The sequence below is a fragment of the Camelus bactrianus genome, chromosome 29 (genome assembly GCF_048773025.1).
Source record: "Camelus bactrianus isolate YW-2024 breed Bactrian camel chromosome 29, ASM4877302v1, whole genome shotgun sequence".
Classification (NCBI taxonomy): domain Eukaryota; kingdom Metazoa; phylum Chordata; class Mammalia; order Artiodactyla; family Camelidae; genus Camelus; species Camelus bactrianus.
In genome coordinates, this window is record NC_133567.1 from 31,403,360 (window position 1) to 31,427,759 (window position 24,400).

General features: G+C 35.9%; 1 protein-coding gene across 4 annotated transcripts; it reads left to right on the forward strand.

Moving 5' to 3' along the window:
* The first annotated feature begins 2,393 nt into the window (after positions 1–2,393).
* On the forward strand, positions 2,394–23,928 carry LOC141575577 (uncharacterized). Of its 4 annotated transcripts, XM_074355114.1 has the most exons (12): positions 2,394–3,345; positions 4,821–4,906; positions 5,191–5,306; positions 5,412–5,493; positions 6,794–6,859; positions 7,669–7,732; positions 9,058–9,125; positions 11,157–11,288; positions 12,640–12,747; positions 14,618–14,732; positions 15,111–15,173; positions 17,400–23,928. In XM_074355114.1, the coding sequence occupies exons 1-2, from the start codon at positions 2,689–2,691 to the stop codon at positions 4,827–4,829; spliced, it is 666 nt and encodes a 221-aa protein (XP_074211215.1). In that variant the 5' UTR covers positions 2,394–2,688; the 3' UTR covers positions 4,830–4,906; positions 5,191–5,306; positions 5,412–5,493; positions 6,794–6,859; positions 7,669–7,732; positions 9,058–9,125; positions 11,157–11,288; positions 12,640–12,747; positions 14,618–14,732; positions 15,111–15,173; positions 17,400–23,928. The 4 variants fall into 4 exon arrangements, with proteins under 4 accessions (XP_074211215.1, XP_074211213.1, XP_074211212.1 ...); XM_074355112.1 differs by lacking the exon at positions 4,821–4,906 and having other exon boundaries at positions 11,157–11,361; XM_074355111.1 differs by lacking the exon at positions 4,821–4,906.
* Positions 23,929–24,400: the final 472 nt, after the last annotated feature.

Genomic DNA, 24,400 nt, shown 5'->3' on the forward strand with positions numbered 1-24,400 from the left:
ATTTTTTTCTGGTCCACTTTTAAATTTAACATTTTGAAATAGATATAGATAAATATCTATTTTGCATTATAATTAAGCTTTAAACATGGTATATTCTTTTACTTATGTTGATATGCCTATTTCCCTGCCCTGGGAACAGATCTGGGTATCCAACAGTTTGGCACATTTTCTTGGTTGTTCTCTGATTGCTAAGAGTCAGGTCATACCCATAATTTAGCAACTGCACTGGATGACTGAATTTCTAATGTTATTTCCTTCTTTAGAGCTGCAGTTTCATTAAATTTATGTATTATTTATTGTAGAAGCAAATAAAAGCTTATATTTATAGGTAAATGGCATAAGTTTTAGTGGAATGTGGAGGTCACAATACACATGTTTAGTTGATATAGATCTTTACTCTAAATAATGATGAAATTTTTTGATGTTAAGTTGCCTTCCTGCTTTCCTTCCCTCTTCTTTTCTTTCTTTTTGATTGGTATTTTTTGCTCTAAAGTTTATTTTTTTGGCAAAATCTTATTTGAATTGATACAGAGATGAAGGATACACACACACACATAAATGTCTATATAAACTCTACTAAATAAATAATCATAAAATCCCTGTTTCTCAAATCAATTCAAAATATTTTAAGAATGCTGCTTTCCTTGAATTAAACTTAATTCTTCTCCTCACTTATTTATTAAGCAGCATTCCTTTGTCATGCAGTGACTATAGCCTTGTTCTTCCTGTAAGTAATTGTGTTTTATAAATTTGTAAGCAACCAGAGTGATTTCAGAATTTGTTAAAGATTTACAAAAAATTGACATGATCTTAACCACATGCTGCTATTGCCAATATGCCCTTTAGAGTGATGTTTTTACTAAAAGCAATGTCTGACTCCTTCACATTCCTACAATAATGGCCTTATTATTATACTACAAAAGATGACATCTTCAAACAAAAAATGTCTAACTCTATAACAATATTCCATGAATTCACTTATTACACAATATTAACAAACTGCTTAAAGAATGAATCAAAACCATATAAGATATTATTTCTCATGTATTGGAAAAATATTATACGATGAAGTAAATTAAATCTAGTAGTGTGAAAACATTCTAAGCCTTTCTAATGATAAAAACTTTAAACATAAAATATTCTACTTCAAAAATGCTTTCAGAGATGTTATAAATGGTGAGAGGATGTATATATCATATATAGTTTTCTGTTTATGAATTTGATTATATTATAGCAATGGAACAGTGTAATATTAAATTTTAAAAATTGCATATCAATTGAAGATATAAATTAACCTCAAATTTGGGTTGTAAATAATTTTATATTTAGCTTTCAGTTTTCTTTATGTGTTTTTATATAATTTCAGGAAAATAATTATCATATATAAATGTACACATCTGAGTCTTTATCTAATATGTCTCAATCTCAAGAGTTCTAAAACCCCTCAATTTCCTTCTTTCCATCCTTCCTCTTTCCTTCTTTCCTTTCTTCTTTTCTCCCTTCTTTCCTATTCCTTTATTGGTAATTTGGGGTATAAAAGTTAATTGTTGGCAATATTTTATCAGAACTTTTAATGTGAATGAAGGATGAGAGATATATACATATATACACACACACATATAGTGATGATCCAACTTGGAATAAATATTCCCATATTTCTATGAAAAATTATGAATGCATTTAACTATAGTATGTTATTCCTTAACATTTTTCATAATATACAGTATATGTACTTACAACTTTATACTGTGAACTTAATTGTTTAATATCTACCTTCATGCATGGAAGAGTTTTTATGTTATTATAACGTATACTTTAATAATGTGATAAAGGAGAATGACATGGTGTTAAGAAATTATGTTAATGTAATGGGCTTTATGAATTCACAAATTAGCTGAGCACTGAGAGTGATTGGAATTAGATAGGCAAATCTCTTGAGGGGAGTAGGGCATTGATGTGTAAAAGATTATTTCTGAGAGTGAGAATAGCATGTGTATGGCCCTGTAGCATGAGGGAACATAGTAAGTACGAGGATTGTAAGACGTATATCTATGGTAATGGTAATGATCATGAAGGTGAACAAGGAGTGATTTGAGGCAACTAACAAGGGTAAGGCCAAATATATAACAGTCAGCATATTACAGCAGGCTGTCCGGCGAGCCGGCCCTCCGCCCGCGCCGCGGGGTGGGCTAGCGCCCCGCGGGGGTCTCGGGCTCCCAGCCCACTGCCCCGCCTCCCCGCCACCCGCTAGGCGTCGTCCGGGGACGCCCCTTGCCGAGAGAGACCCTCAATCACAAGTCACCCCGCCCTCCCCACCCTCCTCGCCGTGCCACGCAACCCCGCCCCCGAACCGCCCTCCCGATCTCCGTGCAGTACCCCTTGCCCCTCGCCGGGAAGAAGTGACTCCAGCAGCCGTGGCGGCTCTTTGGGCCCAAGGGGCGGGCGCGGCAGCCATTGGCGGAGGCCGCTGCCTCCGGCTGTCAATCCCGCGGCCCGGCCCCGCCCCACCGGCGGAGCGTGGCAGGACGCAGGGCCGCGGGGGCTGTCGGGACGGCTCCAAGATGGCCGCGCGCTTGGGGTCCGCACCTGCTGGCGGCCTCGAGCCCCGTTAACTGCCACCGCTGCTGACCGGAGCCGCCAGTCGGCCTGGCGACTCCGTGGGCTGTCCCCGCGGGGCGGGAGGCCGCCATGGCGACCCTGGAAAAGCTGGCGAAGGCCCTCGAGTCCCTCAAGTCCTTCCAGCGGCCGCCGCCTCAGCCCCCTCAGCCGGCACCGCAGCCGCCGCCGCCTCACCCGGTAACGCCGCCGCCTCAGCCCCCTCAGCGGGTACCGCCGCCGCCTCAGCCCCTTCAGCCGGCACCGCAGCCACCGCCGCCTCAGCCGGCACCGCAGCCCCCTCAGCCTCCTCATCCGGCACCGCAGCCGCCGCCTCAGCCGGTACCGCCGCCGCTTCAGCCCCCTCAGCCAGCACGGCAGCCGCCGCCGCCGCCGCCGGCACCGCAGCCTCAACCGCCGCCGCCGCCGCCGCCGCCGGCACCGCAGCCTCAACCGCCGCCGCCGCTTCAGCCCCCTCAGCCGGCACCGCAGCCGCCGCCGCCTCAGCCCCCTCAGCCGGCACCGCAGCCGCCGCCGCCTCACCCGGTGCCGCCGCCGCTTCAGCCCCCTCAGCCTGCACAGCAGCCGCCGCCGCCTCAGCCGGCACCGCAGCCTCAACCGCCGCCGCCGCTGCCTCAGCCCCCTCAGCCGGCACCGCAGCTGCCGCCGCCTCAGCCCCCTCAGCCGGCACCGCAGCCTCAACCGCCACCGCCGCCCGTCCACCGTGGGTCAGGAGCCGCTGCACAGACGGTGAGTCCCTGTGGGTCCCTCCCCAGCCCTGCGCGGGTCTCCGTCCCTCCCTCGGCCTCCCCCGAAGGCCCCGAGGCGGTCCGGGCCCCAGGCCTCTGCTTTCCCGGCTGCGAAACTCGGGAAGGAACGGGGCTGTGTTGTGATCCGAGGCCGCGCGTCCCGTTCGGCTTCCTTTGGGCCACTCCCCACCCCCTCCTTCTCCGGGCCAGGTGTAACATTTTGTCTTCCCTTTTCAACTGAGGGTTTAAAACAGTGTTTCAGATAACTGTCAAAACGCTATGCATGCAAAACCCTAGGTTAACTTAAGGGAAGGAGTAGGAGAGAAGAGGGGAAGGAGCGAAGTTCACTGGTCACTTCTGTGGGGGTGGGTTAGATGGTCACAGTGGTGAACGCTTAACTGCTACATGGCCCCGTGCGCTTACCAGCATAGTCGTTACTGTTACTAACCCCGGACAGCACTGGTGTTAAGGAGGCATGACCACGGACCGTGTGCTCATTGAGCTTAATTTTACACAAACTAAGATTTCCACAGAATCAAGACAGGCAGTAAACGCCAGCTGCAGAGGACAGCTTGTGCAGGGTTGGGAAACAGCATGGCATGATCAGAACTTTAGTTTGACTGGCTTGAAATGTAGAGGGAAAGGGAAACTTCACACTGATGAATCAGAGAGGAGATAGCTGTTTTTATTAAACTAAAATGGTTAAATGAGCCTTGTTGGTTAATGATTTGCCTTAGCAATGTGAATTTGGATTCTGCAAGTATTTTATAAGTTCTGTAAGAAGCTTGTTTTAAAATTTCAAAACTCTTAAGATATTAGAAATTCAGTTTTATTTTATAAGAATTTTTTAAAAAGTGTTTAACTCAATTAGAACTGAGTTCCTTTAACATAGACTTTATTATCTCATGTATTAATACCCTCTAGAGGTACACAATGAAAAATGTGATTTATAAACAGACACATACAGACACAAGGAAAACAGAGTATGTAGCTTCAGTAACAGTTTAAGAGAAAAGTCAGAAACAGAAATTTTCCCTAGTCAAAATATCAAAAAAAGCACCTGGGGCTTATATCCTTTAATTGATTTGAGCTCTAAATGGACAAATACACAATTTTTTTTTTAAATTGCTAACAACAAGATTCTTTTTCATGTTGAATAATGATTTTGAAGTTTAAATAAATACCAACAATAGAGCTATGAGGGAGGAAAAATATAAAATACTGATTTTTTTTTTTTAATCTCACCGTAAGGTGCATTCTTAAATACATAGGAGAAAACTGTCATGATTTGCGCAACTCGCTTGCAAATAGTTCAACAGTATTAACAATGATTGAATTTAGATGGTGGGCATATGGGAATTTATCATCCTATTAAACAGTTTTCTGTACTTCTGAGACTTAGAATAAAACATTGGAAGGAACCTGTTAGACATAATGCTCTATGTGAAGTAATTTGTTCCCTTTGTGAAATTCTAGGAAGGTTAAAATGCATGTTCATAACATCAAGAAAATCACAAGCATTTACGATGTAATCAGAACTACCTGAGGATCTGTGAAACTTGGTGAGTTGGTGGATTTTTTAAAATGTCTTAAAACATTTTGTTTTTACAAAGATTACAGGAGTAAGGGAAGATAAATTTTAATCAACTCTTAATATTTTTTTCCTGGTTGATGTGATATAATTAAATGTGGGGAAAAAAGGTAAATTCTAAAAGGAGACACTACCTTGATGGTTTTCTATGGAGGAAACTCAAGCAGGAGGAAGTTTAATTTAAAAACATAAATTACTGCTCTTTATAATACATTCTAAGTTGTCATTCTTTTGAATGCCTTCCTTTCCAAACAGGTGTGTTATTCTGGGAGATCATCAGGACTTCTGGGTATTTGGAGGTACTGACCTAACCAGTGGAACTGCTGATTTATAAGAAGTTGTCCAGAATTTTGGAAAACTGATTAGTAGAGGTAAATAATGTTTCCTTGGCAAGTGATGACAGAAAGTGACTTGAGTGAATTTTCCTTTGTTTTTAGGCAGATGTACCTAACCATGTATGTTAACAATGATTACAGGCTGGAGACCGAGAAGAACTACCATTTTTGCCAGCTGGGATGCAGAAAAATTTGGACTTCTGGGTTCCACAAATGGGCTGAGGTAACTAAGACAGAAAACGTATCTTCTTGGTCAACAAGTATCTCAGGGTAATCACAGATGTGTTCCATTACCTGATATTGTTTTAATTTGGATAAATACTCAAGAAAATTTAAGAAATAGAGGTTGCTTTTGCTTTTACATCAGTTTGGTAAAACAAAACAACCTCTTAATTAGTAAGTACAAACCAAGTTTTTCATTATTTTTAAAATATTTTAGTTTCTATTTGTATTTGTTTTGTGATAAGTAAGTAAAATCTGTAAGCTCAGAAAATAGTCAAACCTAGGAAGCTGCTTCTGACAAGTGAATTAGCTTATTGAAAATCTGATATAGATCCTTGGCATTAATTTTCAAGTTTTTACAGTTTCCTTGGATTTCTTCTATCTAGGAAAACAACATGCTCTTTTAAGATGACTATACTCTGATTATAGTGTCTCCTTTATGGATTCCGTACTAAATTGTAACCATAGGTATATTTTACCATTTACAAAAGTGCCTGATTGGGAAGTATAATACAATGATTTTGTAAATTGAATTACTCTAAAATTTCAAGGATTTATTTTTAATTCAATTATGATTAATTTTCATTTGTCACTGGCTCTTAATGCTTTATTTTAAAGTGTCTTTCATAGGCCCCCTTCTTTCGTCTTCTTCCCTTAGGCTCTCTGTCCAGTAACTCTAAGTTCTTACATGTTCATGGTAGGCTTGTGTGTTTTTTTTAAAGGCAGGTGCACCAAAAAGCACTTTCCTGTGACTATCCTCTGTTTTGTTCATCATTTATGAGTCCAAATTTTATAGAATTGATTTGAAGAATGTCATATCTTTCTTATCATTGTGTCTGGTTTTTAAAATGCTTTCCTTCTGACTCATTTCTGCATACTTTAAAATAATAATATGAATCAAATAAGTATGGGAATAAAATCACAGTTACTTGTATCACATTTGATTCCATGTATATTGCAAAGTCTTATTATTATGTTGGTGTTATGAATATGCATTTCATAATACACTTATTTACATGAATCAGATCTTATTCATTAAGGTCATTTACTTTTAGAAATATGTAATTTCTTGTGAATACATGTATATAGAAATACATGTGTCTTTCTATAATTTAAGCAGCTTAGAATACAGATAAAATAAATCCAAGATACAAGATAATATGCCTTACATTAATTTAAATTCATGTGAGTTAAAAGACAATTTGAATATTGTTTCCCATTTTCTACTAGCTTCTTGATCATATTCAGCAGCACATTTACCTTTACATATATTTAAGGAATCTTTTTTATTTCTACTGTAGCTCTGTCATAATGGAAACTCTGCAGCAGAATCAGCTGTCATCTATCCCGTGTGGCCAAGTGCAGAGGTGAGAATTCTCATTTGTGGGATGACCACTCACAGCTTTAAATGTTTTTACTGTAACTGCTCTTATAAGGTAGCAAGCTAGAGAGAGAGAGAGAGAGAAACAGAGAGAAGAAAAGAGTTCTCTCTGCATATTCCCATGTGTGTGATGGCATTAGTCTTCTTCTGCTGTATTTTTCTAGAATGTGTGTGCGTGTGTGCATGTATGTGTGAGAGAGAAATGTCTTGTCTTTGTCCTAATAGCCACTCTTCTCTCCCTCTAGTTTTTTCTCTATTCTGCCCTCCTTTCTTTTTCTTTTTCATCAATATCTTCTCTTTCAAAAAATTCTTGATAAATCAAATTTCCAACTTCCTCACTTTTAATATGGTAAAGTTACTTGGATCCCCAACGTCAAGGGATCTCATACTTTAATGTCTGTAAGGATTGCCAGGGACACCTTTTAAAAGTACAGATTTCCAGGCCTTACTTTGAGCAGTTCTCTTCCAGTAGATCCAGGGTGAGGCTGAGCATCTCCGAGCCTTCCCTCTTCATATTATGGTGCAGGGGATCAGGGGCAGTTTTCCTCTGGGTCTCCGTGCTGTTGCTATGAAAAGTGGCTACAGCATCACGAATATTTTTCTTTCTTGTTTTAATTGCATTAATATTATGAAGCAGTTAATAGCATTTTCTTAAAATTATGGTCAAAGGCATAGGCGTTTGATTTATAATGGTATCTGCAAACCACTCTTTTACTGAATTAATTTGTTTGTTTTGCTTGTATTTCCACAATTGTAAATGCTGTGAGTTAAGTGACTGCTTTGCTTCAACTACAGGAGAATGTGAAAACACTCCAGGAGAGAGAGGTTGCATATATCAATGCAGACTCATACACAGAAGGTAAATTTTATTTCAGATTGTCATTAAATAGTATACCAGTATTTAAGTCTATCAACTCCAACTCATAAACTAGGATTATCCTCTTTCTATGAGATGCCTCAATAATACCTCCATTTCTCCATTTTACCAGAGAGAACATTATTATGATTCAAATGAATCAATATGATTCATAACTAAGCTATTGATCCTAATTTCTTTAGAATATTTACCATTTGCCTATCTTGGATTACTACTTAAAACTTTAGTACTTTTGACATTCTTCCTGTGGAGCTATTTTTAAAAGTTGGGGTAAAATATTTCATACAGAAATAGTTCCTGTATGTATTGGACCAACTCTGAAATAAGCACCGACTACAGACTTCCTTTTGACCCTGACATGTGGCATGTGCATCTGTAGGCTTTCATCATATTATGGTTATTTCTAGGTAAGTGTCACAGGACACATGTTAGTTACTGACATGCTCTAGTCTAAAGTCTTGATATTGAATTGAATGAATGAATAAAAACATGAACATTATGGCCTTACCACTTCCTTTGCCAAAGACCCCTAGGTACTGCTGCCGTAATGAGCAATGGCCCTTACTGTTACTGCAGGAGCTGCGGCCTTAGCAGCAGAGTCCGCCTCTGCAGTCTCCTATCCCGAGTGTGTGCTGCAGCCTCTCTGGCTCCTGAAGAGTTATTTCCACCTTGTGTTTTAGTTTTAGCCAGACTGTTTGTCTGTCTGTCTATTTATCTACCTACCTATCTATCTATTCTAAAATCTTATTTATTTGTTTTTACTGAAGTACATTTGATTTATAATATTAGTTTCAGGTGTACAGCAAAGTTACACAGTTATATACATATACATATACATATACATTTTTAGATTCTTTTCCATTATAGGTTATAATAAGATACTGAATATAATTCCCTGTGCTATACAGTAGGTCCTTGTTGTTTATCTGTTTCATATATAATAGTGTATATCTGTTAATCCTGAACTCCTAACATCTCTCTTCCCTTCCCCCTTTCTCCTTGGGTAACCATAGTTTCTTTTCTATGTCGTGAATCTATTTCTGGTTTGTAAATAAGTTCATTTGTATCATTTTTTTGTTTACATTCCACATATAAGTGATATAATTTGATATTTGCCTTTCTCTGTCTGACATACTTCACTGAATATGATAATCTGTAGGGTCCACCCTATTTTTAATTCTCCAGGAATGATGCCTTCAATTTGAAATCTGTTATATCTTGTTTATAATTAGAAAATAAAGTTAGAATTAAATACAGGTTTGAAGTCCATTTGGAGGTATTAAAATACTCTCTTATTTATTTTGCAGGCAATTATACCCTCAGAGTTGACTGTACACCTCTTCTTTTCCAGTTGGTATATAAACTGACAAAAGAGGTATGTAAATAGATCTGTCATAATGTTTTCTGATGAGTAGATAAGTCAATAACTTTTGTTTTCTAAATTACTAATATTTAAACTGGTGACAGACATAGCTGATTTGTATAAATAACAAATCAGAACGAGCTTTAATACACTTCTTATGTGACATAACTATGAGAACAGTAGTGCTAGTCTCTGTTCTAATAATAGTTCCTAATAATTGTATACATTTGTTAAAATGTGCAGGGTCTGTTGTTTCATGGGGCAGAGTCTCTTTGATGTAACAGAAAGAATACTGAGCTGGGATGGGGAAGCCTTGGCTGTGAAGATTGCCTTGGCTATTCATTCATTCATTCATTCAGCAAGTATTTACTGTGTGGTTACTATGTATCAGGTCCTATGAAATGAATTCTAGCAACAACAGTGATAAAAGGACAAGGTTACTGAATCCAAATACTTTGTAATCTAGAGAGGCCACAGACCTGTAAATGAGGACTCATACTTCACTTGAATATTGGATACTATATACAGTGGAGGACAGTTGTGGAAGAGAAAAGCTAAGACTCTGGGGTAGCTGGTGAGGTTGGAAAGCATTAGAAGGTGTTCACAGAAGGATTAGTGGTTAGGCTGTAAAATGGAAGGATGTGAAAGTGGGGAGAAGGTTTCTCCTCAGAGGACACAAGACCTAATAAAGACATGGATGTGTGAAAGAACATTTCCTGACCTCTGGGTAATGCAATATAACCTAAATGTAAGGTGTTGGTGAAAAAGCTGGTAAGAAACGGGGCCTGACACATAGGCCTAAATGTTCATAAATCTGGTGATGGAGAAATTAAAGAATCTTTAACAAGTTTGTACATTTACATTTTTATACTTTTCTACTTTTTTCTACATTTTTATACTTTTCTACATTTTATACTTTTATACTTTTCTAACTTTTCATTAGAAAAATTTCTCTGTATCAGTGCAGTGAATAGGTTAAGCTCTAGTAAGTCTAAAAGCAAAATGGAAATAATTCCACATACTTATTTTAGCACACAGGAATTTATAAATACTAGTTATTGATGTAAAAACTACTCTGAAAATGCTAATGCACTCTAAATCTCTAAAAATTATGTGATCTACTCATTGAGAATATGTGTGCTTCATTTAAATAACCCCCCATTATAGAATTTAACTGTAGAAATGTTTCTTTCAAGTAGGTATCACTTAGATGACAGTGGGAATTAGATGTCACATCTCTGTGGTCCTGTTTCCCAATCGCCCTTCATCTTGCCCTGTCCTTTTCACTGTTAATGTCTTTAACATCTCATCCTCCCAAGTGAGCATCCTCCCATGCCCATCACAACTCCCACCATACTGGGAAGCTTAGGTCCTTGATCCTTTTATTGAAATGTCCCATAAAAACATCTTATCTAAAAGCACACTGTAAAGACAGCCCTTGTTGGGGAATCCTTCTCAGGAGATACATTTACACTCTGTCCTACAGAGGAGGCTCCTGCCTTTATAGGAGGGGTAGTAAGAATTTTAGGACCAAGAAGGAGAAGCTTAGGTCTATCCCCTTTGTACATTTATTTAATAAGTATTAAATGTATAAGTGGTTACCATAATGACAGGATAAATCAAACAGAGATTCTGCTATTAGTGTGTTACCTGTGTAGCCAGGAGAGACTATGATCAAGAATTTTCAAATCCAAGATAGAGATTAAAATCACCAAAGTGAATACAGATAAAAGTGTGGGAAGCAAGAAATAAATATCTTAGTTTATTATTTTACATGTTGGAATTAAACAGCCTGCTTAATGGGAAATTGCAAATTTTTTTCCAATTTTAAAGCCTCTTTTATGTTAATTTGAATTTAATTTGCATGCCACTTGTATTAGATACAATATATTTGTCTTTCAGAGTTTTTGTTTTAGGTAGTTTTTTAACAGTTTAACTGGGAAATTAAAATGTATCTTTAGAAGTTACATTATCAGGATGAACTAATTAATTGTCCAGAAGAGAAGAGTGAGATTTTATAATCTTTTTTGATTTGATTGTCAGTGGAGGAATCAGACATCATTCATCTGGAGAAATGCTGTTGGTTGCTGAGGGCTCAATCCCGAACTGGATGATTTGATTTAGAGACATTTGGCCCATTGGCTTCACCACCAATTCATCCATCTCTGAGTGAAGGTGGGAATCCTTCTATTTTCTACAAATGTTCTTTGGTAAACACGTGAGCCTTGTTCCACCTTTGGAGCCTTGTGTAAGTCGGTTTACCTTTCTGCACCTGAATATTCTCATATATAAAATCAGTTTGACCAAGACAATCATTATGAAACTGTGCTCCAGTGCGGTGCCTCAGCATCTGGTGCAAGGTCAGGGTGGTGGACACTGAATAGGCAAAGCTCTAGCTTCCACACGTGACCTCACCTCTTCCTCAGCTGAGTAGTGTCTATTGTATTTCTTTTATATAGAAGGTTCCACTGCTGTATCCTTCCCCCACCCTTAAAAAATTAAGAAACCACTGGACTAGACCATCTCTAAGGTCCCCACTTAGCTCTAAACTTTTCACTACTATATATATATATATATATTAAATGAGGTTTACAAGGAGTAGTTGTGGCTGATAATCACAAAAACTGTATTTGAAATCTGAAAGCTTGGGTTCTGCTTCTGATTCAGACCTTTTTAAAAAAATTTCTTACTTTTAGCAAGTCATTTAACTACTTCTTAGCTTCAATTTTCTGCTCTTTGAGGGCACAGAATTAGATTCTTGAAATAGACAGTCTGTATTCTTCAGGTTTCTAGTGTGTTTTAGAAATATTTGTTAGGGGAGCTAGAACAGACAGGGCTTCCACTTCAGCAGTGCAGTTATGTTTTTACCTTTTTAGAATTAGAGATTGAGAAATCATTTCATTTGAAAACAAAATGATTCCATTTATTTTTTATGAAAAGTTTAAAAATCACAAGATTAGATTATAAATTGCCCTTTATTTCTGAAATTTAATATATTTATTTATACAGATTAAGTGGTACAATGAAGACTGCAGTACAGAATTTCTTTCTCTTATAATATAGTGTGTTAGTTTTCTTTGCTTCATGAAGGAGTTGTATGAAGCTTGTTAATAACAACACAGTATAACTTTGATAGAGTTCAACTTTTCTTCTTCTTTTTTCTTTTTTCTTCTTAGTCTTTCCAAATTAGGATAATTGTGGTCTCTGACTTTTTCCAGTTAAATTTTTAAAATATATTTTTATTTTTTACATTCTACAATCACTTTTGACTTTTGGAATTAATATAAGATAGAGACAGGTAGGCAGACAAAACCAAACACTAAATGATAGTATTTTCTTCTAGGAAGTTAAATTTTGGTTATAATTATTCCAGGGGGAAAAAAAAAAAACTTCCTAAGACAGTGGAAACTACTGATAACTTTTAAAAACTAAGTCAGTTTATGTGAGTCATGCCTCCTTTCATAAGCATGTCATTATTAACAGGAAGTTTGTTGGCTGTGATTTATTCTGTGTTCCTATTTTACAGGTTTATTTAATGCTTTTGGTGAAAATCATGACAGCCACATAGATTTTAAGGAGATATCCTGTGGGTTATCAGCTTGTTGCAGAGGACCTCTGGCTGAAAGACAGAAATGTAAGTGTGTTAAACATCACAAAATTTGGAAGCTATACAGAGAAAAAAATTAGCATCCATTCATGTAAAAAATCATCTGATTAAGGCTTGAATTTTCATCCCTTTGGCAAATAGCAATCTCTTGCTGAGGTTTTACTGAGGTCAGTGTAAAGGTTCAATCATCTATTCTTTTTTACTGTGGAGTAATTTAAGATCTTTGTTATTAATAATGGTTGATTTTCCAGATGAATGTACAATTCATGATAAATGAACTACATCATTCATGATGTGTTTGAAAATGTTAAGCATATAGAAAATATTTTCTGGTAGTCTATATAGAAAATTTGTCTTGCTTAACTTGAATTCCAACTTATTTTCTAGCACTGTGTATATTGATGTTAGCAAAATTAAATTTATGATAAAACAATTTTATTAAATACTAAACCTAGCTAAAATATTATAGCGTAATTTATAAGCATATTACATTAATAAATCTTAACCATATTTGGTTAGGAAAATGCAGCAGTTTACATTTAATTGGAACCTAATTCTTATATATTCACTAGGGTCATTATCTCTGCATATTTCTAAAATACAGCTTCACAAATACTGCGTATTTTGGGTATGATACTTATTAGTTCAATATTCTTTAGTAATGTTGTACTGTGATGTACTCAGTTAATTTAATAGCATAATTAATACATAATTATTACACACACGGGTGTGTGAAGTAGATAATTATTTAATCTTAAAAATTTAGATTTCTTTTATCTTCCCTGATAGTATACCATTACTCTAACCTGGCTTTGTGATAGATTATTTGTTCACATTAAAGTTCTGGTATTAAAGAGGCTGAAGTCTTTGTTTCTCAATTGAGGTTAATTATTGTCTTAAATTTTTTTTTAATTTATTTTTTGCCAGTGGACTAGTGGAAGTTAACTAACTAGACTAACGAGCAATTTTGCTGATATTGATGTTAATTAGCAAAGTGCTGATATTTCGGATTTTTAGCTTGTTGTATATAAACTTCATTGAAGATTTGAGATTGTTCTTAGGCAAAAATATTGGGTGCACATTAATTACACTGGAGAGGCAAAATCTTTATACAGTCATCTCTCATTATCTGCTGAGGATTGGTTCTGAGACCCCCTCAGATACCAAATCCATGGATGCTCAAGTCCTTATGTAAAATGGCACAGTATTTGCATATAACCTATGCACATCCTCCTGTATACTTTCAATCATCTCTAGGTTACTTGTAATACGTAATACAATGTAATTATTTGTAAATACAATGTAAATGATATGTAAATAGTTGTCAGTGAATAGCAAATTCAAGTTTTGCTTTTGAGAACTTTCTGGGAAAATTTATATATATATATATATATATATATATATATGTATAATTTTTGATCTGTTGTTTATACCTGCGAATGCAGAACCAATGGATACAGGGGGCTGACTGTACCAGCTTTTGATTCTTAATGTAGATGGAATATTTTCAACATTGTAAGAATCAACTCTGAAGTGATCAGTTTTAAATATTAGAAATTAATTTAAAAGCTTGAATTACCTTCTCAAAATCTGTGAGATATTGTATAGTAACTTGGCCCTTCTTTTTCAGTTTGCAAGAAATTTAACTTTAGATTTTAAGGTGAAGGATAGAGTTCTCTAAGCTGGCTAATGATATAAGGAGAGAGGCTTGTGAAGTGTACAGGAATTCCTACAAGTTCAAAGGACTTTAATGACACAATCTCCTCCAAATAAGAACTTAATCCAGAATGTAATTGTTTGAGGAACTAAGTAATTTTACTAGGGCAGCTTGTAATAAAATGTATTATAGTTCAGAATATGAAAGTAATTTCCCTCCATAAGAGTTTCTTTTCTTTAGTTTCCTTCAAGGTATTTGATGTTGACGGTGATGGAGTTCTCTCTAGGGTTGAACTGAGAGACACGTGGTTGCACATTTAGAGGTCTGGAAGGACAACTGCACCGATGATACCCTGGTAAAGTCTGATTGTATACATCTTCTTGAATGTAAACTTCCAACAGGAACATAGAGTGAAGAATTTTTTAAAACAGGTTGAGAAAAAGATTTCTTACTACTTCTAGGTTCTATATTATGCTACTCAAAATATTCATAGCCAAAGATGCAAAATTGGGAAGAGAATTTGCCTTAGAAAATTTAATAAGCTGAATGTATTATATTAAAAAAATGAAACCACTGGAAAATTGTCATAAATTTTTAAGGCAAACAAGCAATCTATTTCTGTAATTAAAAAGAAAAAAAAAGTTGACTGAAAATACTTTATACTTCAGCTACTGGCTAATAAAAATGATACCTTCTCTATCCTAACTACTGATTTGGGTTTCTGGTTTTAAAGGAATTACATGTGGATGTATCCAACATTGTAGAAGACACATAGAATGCACATGACACCACAAAGGTGAGTCTAGTAGAGACTAATTTATTCTTTTCTAAAAATACATTATATTCTGAATTGGTATACATACCTTACGTTTACATACTTGAATCTCTTCTACATCATCCCTGCTAAATGCTTATTTGGACCTGTGGTTACAATACCTCCAAGTTGTCCCTAAGGAAAGCCCATTCCACCTTTAAACAACTCCATTAAGTGTTATTTATATAAAAACATATTTTAAAAGCTAGGCATTTTATAAAAATTAAGTAGAGACAGCCCTTGACATCTGTAGTTTATAACCTTTACTTCTCCCATTTTAATACATTATGGTAAGACAAAGCTTATATTGAGCAAAAGAAGCCACAGAATAAAAGAACACATTGTACAATTCAATTTATATGAAGTTCTAGAACAGAGACAACTCATGTTAATAATTGTTACAATAGTGATTTTGGAGATGGGTCATTTAACTGGGAAGGACCATAGGATATCTGGGCTGATGGAAATTATTTTTTATCTCAATCTGGGTGGTGTATATAGTTTTAAAATTTTTTTTTCAATAATATTGGTGAGGGTCTGTTCTAAGTTTTTTAATAGCAGCCAGAATAAGTGTATAATAGCAGAAACAAGCATGTACTTTACAAAGAATAAAGCCTTGAATTTTTTTTAGTTTCACAACATTTATTAAAGATATTATAATAGGTTTGCCTTAATGTCTATGTATCCCTGTGAAACTGAAGATAATCCATATATGTGAGACACATATGAGTTAATTTGACCCTTTCTATTCAAATGTTGACATGTACCAAGTAGCAGATGGTAGGATGTAGACCATAGTGGTCTTATACAGGCTTAGAAAAATAAGTAACTTTTTTTTTTCAATCACAAATCCAGAAGAAATCATCATAGTCTTATTAACTGACACTCAACAGAAATAAATAATAGAAATGAATTTTTCAGGGCTTGATCTTTGTTTGGCAACTCAGATAACCGTCTTCATTTACTTTTCTGCCCAAAACTAAGGTAGCCATTTCTATTTGGTATATATGAAAACAGAAACATAGGAAAGTTTCTGTTAGGAAATACCTTATGTAGAGATACAATTTCCATTGCCTTTTTTCTGGGTGTTTGATAAGTATGGAGGTTATCATCGCTGTCTATTTTTATGTAAGACCGTGTTTCTTCTTATGGCTGTACTTTTGAACATTAAAAAAAAAGATCATTTAGCTGCTCCATCTCCGTGTAACCATAATAATGAAATGGTAAAAATTTAGAATAGAATTTGGACCTTTCAACCAAACCTATTACCCATATTCACTGGTGACTAGACTATGACAATATTACCCATTATTTTGTACCATTACATTGGTATTAATATACTTTTATGGAAGTTGCATCATGAAAGCCAATAATTACCATCATAGTGCTTTAAAATCTTTTCTTATAATACATGGTATTATATATTGAATGAATACATGAATATCATTAATAATAAATATTAAATATCATTAAATAATAAATCATTAGATAATAAAAATATAATTAAGTAATAAAAGCTAAGAACATTATTATTCATCTAGGATTGTTAAGGTGATTGTTCAAAACATGAAGTAAGAAGCATTTGGTTATATTTTTGCCTGCCAAGAAATATTGTCTACTGTATATAAATGTAATTTTTGGTACACTTTGACACCAAAAAAAAAAAATACTGCTTTATTCAACTTGTGAAAGTAATGTTAAATTTTATTTTGAGGAAATGTTAATATAGATACTCATTTATTATATATATTTAGTTTTTTTAAATCTCTTAAGAAGTCTAATAATATTGCCAGATGTTTTAAAGAAGATCTTAGGAAATTGTTAGGGTCAAAGGGCATAATCCAGAGAGTTTGGAAAGGTGCTTTCAAAGTTAGTAAATAGTCCTTTTTCTCTAACCAGAACCTTTTGTGGGTTCTGTTAGTAAACTTCACCTTGAACCAGAAGATACTGTGAGTTATTTCCCAGGTCTTACTGGAGGAAGAAGATTTTTGGTGATAAATTGCCCACGTTGTGACTGACTACTTCAGAGTTTGGTTACTTTTGAACTTATTCTTGCTGGCCTACTTTCAGATGAACACATAGCATCTACGTTAAATCATTAGTTTTCTTTCAGACAAATGACCATTGCAAGTTTAATAAACAGATTTTATTCAAATAATATAAGAAGATGAAGATTTAAGATATTCTTAAATATTGTTTCTCTTTCAGAATGGCCATCTTAACTCTAGAGGAATATGATATCTGGGGTGTGAAAAATGTTCTTGCCAATGAGTTTTTGAATCTACTTTTCCAGGTATGTTTAAGGTAAATGACAGAGACCGAGGGCAGTGGTACCAGTAGTTCTACATCTTTTCCATTATGTAGTAGTTAGACAACTAGACTACAAAACCATATATTGTCAAAAGAACTGCATTAACCTGTACACCACCTGCAGATGGTAAGTTAGAGCATGCATGCTTCTCAGAGTCACAATGTGCATGATAGGAAAGTAGAGTATAGCTGATAATGTTTATCTTAATAACTCATGATAGAGCAGATTGTAGACACATAGAAAAGAATTTAAAATGTAAAAGCCATTATAATTTGCTATTTTTCTTTACTTTTTTTTTTTTAAGACCCTTCCTAACAAGTAAGGCAGTGTGGACAGAGACAAAGATCATAAGTTGGCAGCTGTAAATTTTTCACAAAGTATACAATCTTTCCAGTTAGGAGGTTATTTTAGATGCAAATCTGTTTCTTAATTTTCTTTTATTCTTTCTTTCTTTCTTTTTTTTTTCTTTTTTTTAATTTAATTCTTTAGAAGGTCCAAAAAAGATTGAAGGAGAAAGGAGGAAAAAAAGCTGTCAGGGGTGAACATGAAATCATAAAACTTGCCAGATTTTAACTATTTTCCAGTTAAAGTAGTTCTCTTTGCTCCAATTTAAAGAAACAACTTATAGTTTCCCATTTTTCATAGTTCTTCATAAATATATGTTGACTTAATAGTATTTTACAGGGTGTGAGTAGGGACAGACTGGAAGTTCAAGATTTGTAAATACTGACAGGTATATATAGAATAGATAAACAAGTTTATACTGTATAGCACAGGGAAATATATTCAAAATTTTGTAGTAGCTCATGGGGAAAAAATATGAAAACAAATACACGTATATTCGTAAAGTACTGAAAAATTGTGCTGTACACCAGAAATTGACACAACATTGTAAACGGACTATAACTCAGTAAAAAAATAAAAACAAGATAAAACTGTTAGAACACTATAAAAAAAAATAGTATTTTAGATTTTTCTTATTTTATTTTCCTTTTCTTATAAAAGCACCCCTATGAAGATCAATAAGGCTTGATTTCTTTATATCTATCATGATCCTCCATTGTAAATACAGAGTAACCTGCCTGTGACACAGCTATGTTAGAATAAATGAAAATTGAACTCTTCCTGACAGCTAATAATTAATGTATATTTAAAGCATATGAAATCTGATAAGTCTATGATACCCATTTAAATCAATCAGTTGCTCCACTGTCAGTTATCAGCCAGGATCTAAGTTGATGTCTTTATAAAATATAAATACATATAAAAATAATATAAACCTACTATAAACAGAAATGACTTGCTTAGTAATATGAAAATTGAGCAGCTATTTTTATCTCATTTAAAATGATGTCCTCAATTACTTTATCATTAATTATATAAACATTTTGACCACTTAAGTTTGTGTCTGAGTCACCTTGCAGCTCTTACATAACAAAGCATTTTGAACTTTTATATTGCCTTTCCTATTTTCTCATGTTTATCAGGGACTTGCATAGGCACTATTTTTTCTAGGACTCTATAAACAGATGTATGCCTGAGATTTTCTTTTGTGTCTGTGTTTCTAGCATTATATTACTGACAGATTTTTTTTGTTGGTTATCAATCTAATTTTTTTTCTTGGTATATATAGTCCTTTCAGCCCTTTCATATATATATATATGTAGTCAGTTTACAATGTGTCAATTTCTGGTGTACAGCACAATGCTTCAGTCATACATGAACATACATATATTAATTTTCATACTTTTTCACCATAAGTTACTACAAAACAGTATTGGATATAGTTCCCTGTGCTATACAGTATGAACTTGTTTATAAATTGGGAGTTTGAGATTTGCAGGTACTAAATATTAACATTACATTTTATGATGCTTACTTTATCCCATATTCAGACATGCTTTTAAAACTTAATTTTCACTTAATATATAAGTAATCAGACTTACTCTAAATTGTTTTATTTTCTGTCTGTTTCTAAAATAGAATTAGCTAGTAAATTCAGTGATAAAAGCTTGAATTATACTTTTATTTTATTTGCCAAGATCCCACTCCTGGCTGACCATTTTGGGTATTTAAGTATAAAGTAAGTAAATGTCAGTAGAATTAGGAAACCATTCCTGTGGTAATATTATTTTCAGTCCTTTCAAATAAACTCAGTGCCCAATATTTTGCAGAGGAAGCATTCTAAACATGATCAGGATCTTCTATCTTGTACGTTTGTCAGAAAGCGTCAAATGTTAAACAGTTTGATAAACAGAATAGTGCACCACACTGACCCCTACCTATATCCATGCTCTAATCCTGAAATCTGTGAATATGTTATTTTACATGGCAAAGGGGATTTTGCAGATGTATCAGGTTAAGGACTCTGAGACAGGGAGATTAGCCTGGATTATCTACATGGGCCTAGTCTAACAACAGGAATCCTTAAAAATTGAAAATCTTTCCCAGCTGTGGTCAGAAAGATAAGACTTTGGAAGAAGGATTAGAAAGCTGTAAAGCTGTTAGCTTTGAAGATAGAGGAAGGGCCATGGGTAAAGAAATGTGGGTGAACTCTAGAAGCTGGAAAAGACAAGGAAATATATTCTTCCTTTGACCTACAGGGCATACAGCCCTGCTGACATCTTGATTTTTAGCCAAATGATACCTGTTCCTGACATGACCTACAGAACCATAAAATAATAAGTTTGTGTTGCTTTAAGCTGCAAAATTTGTGATAATTTGTTACAGCAGTGATAAAAATAAATATAGGGGAGGTAATCCAAATTTATGGATTGGAGGGCTCAGCATTTTAAAGATGTCAGTTCCCCTTCAACTGATTCAAAGATTTATATGTGCACATCAAAATCCCCAACAGTTAATTGTTGTTACTGTTTTTTTGTAGAACTTGACAAGCTGATTCTAAATACATAGAGAAGCGTGAAGGGCCAAAAATAGCCAAGATGATATTAAAGAACAATGTTAAAGGACTTATAAAACAATATTAAGTCTATGTGATAACTACCTAAAGTTAGACATACAGACCAATGGAACAGCATTGAATTAAACCCTGTACCATACATGAACAGTAACTTTAGATAGATTATAAATCTAATATATTTGAAACATAAAGCAAAGCATCTGGGGGAGAGTAAAGCTCAGGTGGAATGTGTGCTTAGCATGCATAAGGTCTTGGGTTCAACTCCCAGTACCTTCATTAAAATAAATAACCTAATCCCCCACCAAAATAAAGCATCTAGAAAATAGTGTAGGAGATATTTTAATGACTTTGAAGTGGCAAAGAGTTCTTAAACCGGACAAAGCATGAAACATAAAAGAAGAGTTTTAAGTTGGACTTCAGTAAAACTAAGAATTATTTTTATCAAGAGATACCATTAAGAAAGTGAAAAGCTAAGCCACACGGTGGGAAAATATATTTGCTATACCTATGTCCAACAAAAGACTTGTATCTAGGGCATATAAAGAACAAAAACCAGTGGAGAAAAAGGCAGAACCTCAATATTAAAATATGCAAAATAATTGAACAGGTGCTTCACACACACAAAAAAAAATCCACATAAGCTATGAAAAGGGGCTAACCTCTTTAGTAATAATGGAAATACGTACTAAGACCACACTTGGAACACCATTAGACATCCACTAGAATAGTTAGTTGTTAAGTGATATGAAGCATTGGTGAGGGCAACAAGCAATGGGGACTCTTACACATGGCCAGTGGGAATATAAATTCTTACAAATACTTTGGAAATAGGCTTTTTGAATGAAAGTTATATGTGTGTGTGTGTGTGTGTGTATATATGTACACACACACACATACACATACACACACACCCACACCTTATTACCAAGGGTAACCCATATGTGTACCCTTCAGAAACTTCTACATCTGAGCACCAAAGGACATCCAGAAAATTCTCATAATCACTATTTGTTATACCCCCAAATAGAAAATGACCCAAACACTTGTCAACAATAAATAACCATAAGTGGTGGCACATGCATACAAGTTGTATACTTTAAAGCAATAAAAAATATACTAGTTTACAGAAAACACTAGTGGATGAATCTTACATAATGTTGAGTGGAAAGTACGGGACCAAAAATTTCAAAAGCAAAAAAACCAATCCATGGTGGCTGAATTTAGGATGGTGAATCCATCAAAGGGGTGCCGTAGTAACTGGGAAGAAACCCAAAGTGGAACAGCAATGTCCTGTTTCTTGACTGGATGAAGGTTACATAGATGTGTTTACTTTGTGAAAAATCACTGAGCTGTATACTTAAGATGTGTTCACATTTAAGCATGTATATTATATTTGCATTTTTTAAAAAAAAGTTTGCTTGCAAAAAAAGATATCCAAAGCCCAAGTATTTATCAGTAGGAGAATGGATAAAACAAATGATAGTATATTCAAACAATGGAATACTACTCAACAATAAAAAAGAATCAACTACTGATAGAAGGATGAACCTCAAAAGCCTAATTTATACATTTCATTGTCAGGTAAATTTTAACTCAGAAGGTAAACAAAACTGTAAACAGGCATGTGCCCTGGGGGGAGGGGTGCTGTAGCCTTTGTCTCCTCAGACCTGTGCCATTACTGGCACATCTCGCAAGAAGAGAGGCAGGGCTCAGCCACAGCTACCATCTCCTCCTGTGCATAGTGCCTGGGCGGGGGCGGGGCTGAGGCCTGAATCTGCACGTGGGGGCTCCACAACCTCCTAGGCAGGACTGAGACTTGTTTATAGCCCGAGGCAGAGAGGATCTTTCTACCCTGACACGTCAGAGAACTTGTGCTGCCAAGAGAAACAAGGAGCTAAGATTTGGCACAGAGCATAGGTGGGGCTGTTCCGCAGTCTTCCCCGAGCCCACCTACAGACCGCCTACCCAAGGCAGAGCAGGCAGCTGCACAGAGCAGCAGAGTGACCAGCATGAGGAGAGGGCAGGTGGGCAGCCACCCCCATTCCTGGCAGGAACACAGCACCTGACCATGGTGCTGGGACTGGGTGTGATCTGCCCACCTGCCTCCCCCTGATCACAGCATCTGACTGTGGCATCAGGAGGGGGAGTGACCTGCCCGCCCACCGGGTAAGAGCTCAGCTCCTGACCTAGTGTTAGGAGGGGACACAATCTGCTAGCCAACAGCCACTGAGAGCAGCACAGATGAGGGCGCCAACAGAAGGCCTATGAAACAGCAAGCTGAGTTCGCGAAGCAGGGTGAAGATACAAAGACCTGTCGATCAAATCATTAAGGGCACACCATCTCCAGGTTAAGTAGGTAACTGATACTCCTTAAGCCACGGTGCCAGAGAGATATGAGCAATGTGAAGAAGCAGAGAAACCACTCCCAATTAAAAGATCAAGAGAAATCCCCTGAAAGCATGATCAAGGAAAAAGACATTGATGGCCTACTAGATCAAGGTTTCAAAAAAAGAGTGATCAAAGTACTGAAGGAACTAAAAAAAATAGTGTTTAGGGATATAAAATATGTCAAAAATGAAATAGAAACTATAGAGAAGAACCAAGTAGAACTAGTAAACTCATTGTCTGAGATGAGAGCTGACCTAAAGGCTGTGCAAAGCAGACTAGAAAATACAGAAGAACAAGTATGTGATCTAGAAGACAGGACAACAGGAAGCACCCAATCAGAACAGCTGAGAGAAAAACAAATAAAAAACAATGAAAACAATATACGGGACCTATGGGGTAATATAAAGTGTGCCAATCTATGCATAATAGGAGTTCCAGAAGGGGAAAAAGAACAAAGGGGATTGAAAAGGTATGGGAAGGACTCATGACTGAAAACTTCCCAAACCTAAAGAAGGAATCATATCCAAGCACAGGAGGCTCAGAGGGTCCCAAACAGGAAGAACCCAAACAGACCCACACCAAGGCACATCCTAATCAAGATAGCCAGAGTCAAGGATAAAGAAATGATCCTAAAGGAAGCAAGAGAAAAACAGAGTGAGTTACAAGGGAACCCCCATAAGGTTTTCAGCTGATTTCTCTACACTATTTACAACAGCTAAGACATGGAAACGACCTAAAATGTCCATCAACAGATGACTGGATAAAGATGTGGGATATTTATATGATGGGATACTATTCAGCCACGAAAACTGACAACATAGCGCCATTTGCAGAGACATGGATGCTCCTGGAGAATGTTATTCTAGGTGGAGCAGAACAGAAAGAGAAAGAGGAATACCATATGAAATCACTCATGTGTGGAATCTTAAATATATGCAATGTCTTGTGGTAACTCACAGCAAAAAAAAACAGTGACAATGAATGTATGTACGTTCATGTATAAATGAAAAATTGTGCTCTACACTGGAATTTGTCATAACATTGTAAAATGACTATTACTCAATAAAAAATGTTTAAAAATAAGTAAAATAAAATATAACCTTTAAAATACTGTATAATGAGAGGTGTGATGTTCTAGTATCTGTTCTAAGAAGTACGTTAGACACACATAAGAATAACCAATGGTCAGAAAGATCACATGTTACCAGCTACCACCCCATGCAAATTAATGGCATTTAGGAGATATTCATATATGTGTGTACATATGTAAAATATGTATTAGTATATATGTAAATCAAATAAAATATTATAATCTAATGTAAAATCATATCAGCAAAAGCACTGTGCTGACATAAGTATCTTGGTGTAAATAGATTACAATTTTTTATTGAGTTGTCATAATGGGAATATTGTGAACCAAGTGGAAGTTGTAAAAAAAAGTCATCCAAAAAAAAAAAAAATCCTGACTACATGAAAAGATGCACAGTTACTATAAGGCCTCTCCCCTTATTTACTACCAGTGTCAGAAAGTCTCTTGGAATAAGTTAGGAGAATTAAAAACTCTTAACAAGACACAAAAATGCACTCTCT